This window comes from Protobothrops mucrosquamatus, unplaced genomic scaffold, assembly GCF_001527695.2.
Source record: "Protobothrops mucrosquamatus isolate PMUCROS unplaced genomic scaffold, P.Mucros_1.0 scaffold6, whole genome shotgun sequence".
Taxonomy (NCBI): Eukaryota; Metazoa; Chordata; class Lepidosauria; order Squamata; family Viperidae; genus Protobothrops; species Protobothrops mucrosquamatus.
In genome coordinates, this window is record NW_015386393.1 from 3,313,567 (window position 1) to 3,320,085 (window position 6,519).

At 41.5% G+C, this 6,519-nt stretch overlaps 1 protein-coding gene across 1 annotated transcript in view; it reads right to left on the reverse strand.

Annotated features, from left to right (window-relative positions):
• ANO8 (anoctamin 8) overlaps positions 1 to 6,519 on the reverse strand; it is a 64,031-nt gene that overhangs the window by 19,482 nt on the left and 38,030 nt on the right. The window contains exons 9-10 of the mRNA XM_015809923.1: positions 1,207 to 1,368; positions 218 to 370 (exon numbers count right to left, since the gene is read on the reverse strand). Of these exons, the coding sequence (XP_015665409.1) occupies positions 218 to 370; positions 1,207 to 1,368 (315 nt within the window). The remainder of the gene's footprint in view (positions 1 to 217; positions 371 to 1,206; positions 1,369 to 6,519) is intronic.

The window sequence follows — 6,519 nt, forward strand, 5'->3', positions numbered from 1 at the left end:
AAAAGGTATACACCATGGCTCTGTGATAGCCGAAGCTTCCCTTTTCTTTTCAGAGCATTAAGAGTCAGCATAACACTGTTTAAATCTTAGACTGGGGCAAGAGAAAGTCAGTATTGTGTGATGAGCAGCCAGGACATCTGATGGAAACAGCAAATAAGAAAAGGCACATGGACTGGATTGTGGGCCCTGTCTACCCACAATGCCAGAAACACCTCACCTGCAATTCGAAGCAGCCCAGCATGGTAAGGAAGACAAAGGAGAGGCAGAAGATACAGATGGGCACGCTCACCAAACACTGGAAGAGCAACCGCTTCCAAGGCGGATAGTAGAACTCTTCTGTGTTGGTCACTGGACTGATGCGCTTCACACCCTGCAAAGAAAGGAGACGCCGCCATTGACATCACCAAGAGTTGGGGGGGACTCTTGGGGGATTCTTTGGGGACTCTCCCGAGGCTTGTTACAGGACCAAGAGAACAACTGCAGGTAGTCTTCGCGTTACAACCGTCATGGAACCAGCCCATTATGGCCCTGTAAGTTGTAATGTTTTTGTTACTCCTGCCGTCGTGACTTGAGGGGCACCTGCAGATTTTGGTCCACGTTGCTGGCACTCAGTTTTTTTTCCATGTTTTCAAGTTTTGGGGGCTAACTAAGTTAGAGGGGAGACTGAATTTAAGCCTTTTGTTGTTGTTAGTTGCGAAGTCGTGTCCGACCCATCGCGACCCCATGGACAATGTTTCTCCAGGCCTTCCTGTCCTCTACCATTTTCTGGAGTCCATTTAAGCTCACGTCTACTGCTTCAGTGACTCCATCCAGCCACCTCATTCTCTGTCATCCCCTTCTTCTATTGCCCTCAATCTTTCCCAGCATTAGGCTCTTCTCCAGTGAGTCCTTCCTTCTCATTATTTAAGTTTCAACTTCAGGATCTATCTCCCTAGACTTGATGTATAGAGTTTTCTCCCTCTTGCAAGTTAACAGGTGCCCATTTAAAATCGTAAGGAGTGCCATGTTAGACCCAACAAAGGCATATAAATTTAATTAATAAATCAGAGCAGAGAATCCTGGGCTAAATGAGAGGTGGATGACTATGAATGTTGAGATATATGCGTGTGACATGCCTAGATTTTTTCCATGGACATGGACAGCACAAATTATTATTTATTAAACTTGTATTTTCTTCTTTTCTGAGCTAGATGAGACACTACTGACCCGGAACTGTGGCCGAGGCTCTTCAATGGATTCTGCTGGTGTGTCCAATGTTCCCCACTTGTACGCAAATTCGGCTCCCCGGCGTTTCCACTCCTCCAGGAACAGGGTGGACCAGATAACATTGAAGATGGCAAATATAACAGAGCAAATGTCCCGGCTGGTCTAATTAGGAGGGAAAGAGATGATTAATGAAGAGCAACAAAGGACTGGAATTTCCACTATTTGAACAGTTTAACAGTTTCTAAAGAGGGTTGCCTATCCCAGCTCACCATCAATCAGAAAAATCAACTCCAACAATTCTCCTTGGGATGAGAATGTCACAATAAAGAAGAATATTTGTAGCTCAGGATTATTAGTCCATACTGATGATGTTAGATGTTAATTTGGATAGATGTTTGGGTAGATGTTAGTGTGGGGGACGAAATGTTTGCAAGAAAACAACAAAGCTCAAAGAGCACTAAGGACTGGAAGGCGGTGCAGAGAGTGGTGAGAATGGCCGAAAAGATCATTGGCAGTTCCCTCCCTCCCATCCAGGACATGGCACAGAAGCGCTGCTTGAGCAGGGTCCATAAGATCATCTGGGACACTACACATCCTTTTCACGACCTGTTTTCCTTGTTACCTTCTGAGAGGAGGCTTCGTGGTATCCGAAGCAGAACATCCAGATTCAGCCAGAGTTTCATTCCATACAGCATTAACCTTGCGAACTCTCAAGCTTCCTCCTTCCATTATATATTCAAGATGGACAGTATTTAATATTTATTTGCTACGTATATTTAGAGATGTGGGTCTGTACATATGTTGTTCATAGTATGTTTAGGTGTGTGTCATGTATGTGTTTTACTTTGAGAGCAGGCAACTAAATTTCATTTTTGATGTGTGCCATTGTGCCCACAGTATAAAAATGACAATAAAGGTTATCTTATTTTATCTTATCTTATCTTATTACAAACCAGTAATCTTGGCCTATAATTTAACTCAAAATTCACCTTCCCATAATGGCCAGCCAGATAGACCTGATGACATTTATTTATTTTATTTATTTATTTTATTTATTAAATTTATATACCGCCCTATCTCCCTTGCGGGACTCAGGGCGGTGAACAGACGATACTAAAAACCACGGTAATAAATAGTTTGTTTTAAAATTGAATTAAATAACGGGCCTGTTCTAAAAACACACCCGTAAAAAACCCCCACTGAAACATAATCAAGCTACGCCAGGCCGGCCGCACGGAATAGATGGGCCTTCAAAGGGAACAGCCTTTTCCTCTGCACCTTAGCAGTAGTGTGCCAAATGTTTCATTCCAAAACATTCCTAGCACAAAATTTCAGACATGTCACATTTCAAATGTGAATGGTGCTGCTTTGAGCACGGGATTGTTCAGACGGCAAATGTAAGTGTTTTAGGCTTGCAGCATCTCTGTTTTTGAATCTGAAATCTTTTCAAAATGTTCCAGACAGTCTGTTCCACTCAAAACAGGATGCTGCACTTGAAACATTTCAAAATGGGGACATTTCACACACTCCTTGGATTTGACATCTCAAAGTGACCTCCATTGCACAAAGAAGTTCCTTTGTCATACTCATACCTAGTCATTATATATATAAAATCAGTGGTTTTTTCTCTCTCTCTGAAGCCAAAAAATAGGGACTGACTTGGTGGTAAAATCTTTAGGGTTAGTTGGTGATCAGAAGCATTGTGGAGGATACAGCAGGTTACCCTAGTAAAGGTAGACTGCCTTTGAAGCTGGAAGATACATTGTTAACCATGGATACTAGTAACCATTGAGCAAGAGAGAAGATCCCCTTTCAAAAGATCAAATCATCTATCTGATCCACCACCCTATTCTTAACAATGCTCAGATGTTCCCAGAAGTTCATTAACAAGAATGAAAGTCACAGCCTTTGATAGTTTTCATTTACTTAATTGGTTATGATGACAGGTGGGCCTCCATCTACAATGACAATTAGGACCAGAATTCCAGTTGCTAAGCAGGGCGGTTGTTAATTCGATTTTATGATCTTTTTTGCCACAGTTGTTAAGCGAATCACTACAGTTGTTAAGTGAATCGTGTGGTTGTTATACAAATCCAGCTTCCCTTAGTGACTTTGCTTGTCAGAAACTAGCTGGGAAGATGGCAAAAGGCTGTCACATGAGGGTCGCACTTGCAACCATCATACATACATGCTGGTTGCCAAGCACCCAAATTGTGATCGCGTGACTGTGGGGATGCTGCAACAGTTGTAAAAGCCAGGACCAGTTGTAAGTCATTTTTTCAGTGTTGTTGTAACTTCAAATGGTCATTAAACAAATGGTTGCACATTGAAGACTATCTATTACAGAGGTCAGATCCATCCTCGGTTAATGTCTGATCATCATTAAAGGCACTGGATTTTTGTTCATGTCCATAGGGAATGGATAGGCACAACATACAAGAACTAATTAACTTACGGCATTAGCAGCTATAGGTTGAATTAGGGTCTTTTGGTTACATTTTTAAACACTGAGAAACTATAGAGAAAATGTCAAATCATTAGCCAAGATAGTAAGCAGAATCCCAGTGAATGCAGGCAGGTAATCTGAATACAAGATCCTGGAGAGAATTACAAAGGACACCTATTGTTTCTAGATTGTCTTCTTGGTAGAGAAATAAAGCTTTCCACTGTTAGAATAGCACAAAGTGGGACTTCGATCAGACCCAGTTAAGTTCTAACCGATTCCAAGCATCCCTGTTCTATTTTTGCCTACTTTCAGGTGGTTTGCCAAGTATGATTGCATTTGGAGAAGGAAGATCTTGCGATCTCGCCTTAAGTGGCACAAGTCTAGGGTTTACTGTAATACACACCACATAACGGTATGCTTAGAGTCTCAAAGAATCACAACTGCACCACGTCTACATTCCTTAGCTTTCAAGTGGTTGATTAGCCTCCTTGTCTATCCACAGAGAGGCTGCTCGTTAAGAACTGAAAGAAGTCTTCACCTCAACAGCTGAAAGCAAAGTTGGACTCTAAAGTGAAAGTAACCCAGTTACTGCTTGTATCATTATCTCTTCCTTTAAAAAAACAAACCTTCATTTGGCAGAATGTGACATCAAAAGATTCACAAAAGTTTCAGGGCTTCGATCATATTACACCCTTTCAGCACTTCTACTTTCATAGCCTATTTGATTCCAAGAGCCAAAGAAAAACGGTTTTAATTTTTATAAGGTTAAGATGGGGCCAGGGATCAGTTGCATCCATGTCAACCTGCCAGAATGTTGTCATCAGTTGCTCAGACCCATTGGCACTCTTGAGGGTCAAAGGAGAGGACACAGTGTGTGTTGTGACATCATGGCCCAAGCCACTGACTTCCATACTTGCATGCAACATCATGCAACAATTACAGGCTGATTTAGAGTTTCCCACAGCTGCCTGTAGGGGTCGCTGCAAACCTATGTTGCAAAGGGTTTGATGGGTAAGTATTTGATGGGTAAGTATATGTAAGTATATTCCCAAATCCGAACTGTGTGTGGTGTGTGGTGCATGTTCTGCATGATGACTGGTCAATCCAGCTTCCCGTGCTTTGCTGTTTCAGTGGCCCCAAGTCAGAATTTTACATTTGCAGAAATATAAATGGAACACCTATGCACCCTGAGTGACGCATACGTTCCCTGATTCCAGAGAAGTCTACCCGAGCCTTTAATATGACCATGTATTCATCACAATATCACAATGCATGTATCAACATTTTCACATCATTATAATTTGTAGCCGATGCTGAGGCTGAATTCTATGGTCCTTCAGCAAGAATTCACCTATCCCAGGGGTAGGCGGCCTTGGCTCTTTTATGACTCATGGACTTCAACTCCCAGAATTCCTGAGCCAGCCATGCTGAGGGGAAAGGGAGAGGTTTCCAAGCTGAGCCATGCTGGCGCAGGAATTCTGGGAGTTGAAGTCCACGAGCCATAAAAGAGCCAAGGTTGCCTACGCCTGATAATCCAGAGAACCTTTGGAGAGTGAGAAGGGTGGCCTATAAATTACTACTATATTCGTGTCGAAAGGATTGAAAGGATTAGGTTGAAAGGATTAGCCGGTGATATCACAGTTGCCCAGGGGATGCCTGAAGGGGATCTTGTCATGTCCCTGGTATTTTCCCACCAAAGCAGTACCTATTTATCTACTTGCAGTTGCATGCTTTCAAACTGCCAGGTTTGCAAGCATATAAATTTCATAAATAAAATCAATGAATAAAAAGTTTTGGGGTGGTGAGAACTGGCCAGAGGGCCTTTTCCACTAATTTTCTAGAAATCTATTCCTGGAAAGTTATGTGTGAATTCCATGACTTGTTTTTAAGGCAAACATAGAGTTTTTCTTTAATTATCCTAACTGGGGTTTTAAACGATTGTTTTATTCTATTTGTAGTTTTCATTAGTATCTTATTTATTTATTATAATTTTATACCTCTGGAATAACCAGATTAGGATTTTTAAATAACATTATGAGCTACTCTGGCACAGATAACTCTGAAAAGTAGCCAATAAAGGAATGACTAACACAATAAACTGCTCTAAAGAAACAAACATAAATCCTATACAGGTAGTCCTCGACTTACAACAGTTTGTTTAGTGACCGTTCAAAGTTACAACGGCACTGAAAAACTTATGACCATTTTTCTCACTTATGACCACTGAGGCATCCCCATGATCACGTGATCTTAAATTTGGATGTTTGGCAATTGACTCATATTTATGACCGTATCCTGGGGTCATATGATCCCTTTTTGTGTCCTTCTGATAAGCAACATCAATGGAGAAGCCAGATTCACTTAACAACTGTGTTACTATCTTAACAACTGCAGTTATTCGCTTAACTGCAGCAAGAAAGTTTGTAAAATGGCGATGATGCTGACACTTAATTTTCTTCCAGTTTCTCCTTTGCAATTCCTTGCCTAACAGGATTAGGGGCTTCTTGGCAAGAACAAAATTGAAGCGTTAAATGATCATGAAGCAGGAAATAAGGTGAGCCTCCAGGCAAAGACTCGTTGTAAATTGAACCTGGGTATTCCCTGTTTCTTCGCATAGGAATTGGCAGCCCATGTAGGAATCTAGAGAGTACAGCTAAGTGGCAGGGTAGATAGGCTTATATGTGGATAGAACAGGGTTTCTTCACCGTGGGGGCTTGAAAATGTGTGGACTTCAACTCCCAGAATTCCCCAACCAGCATGCTGCTTGGGGAATACTGGGAACCGAAGTCCAGATATGAGTAGTTCTTGATTTATGACCATTCGTTTAGCAACTGTTCAAAGTTACAACAGTACTAAATATATATATA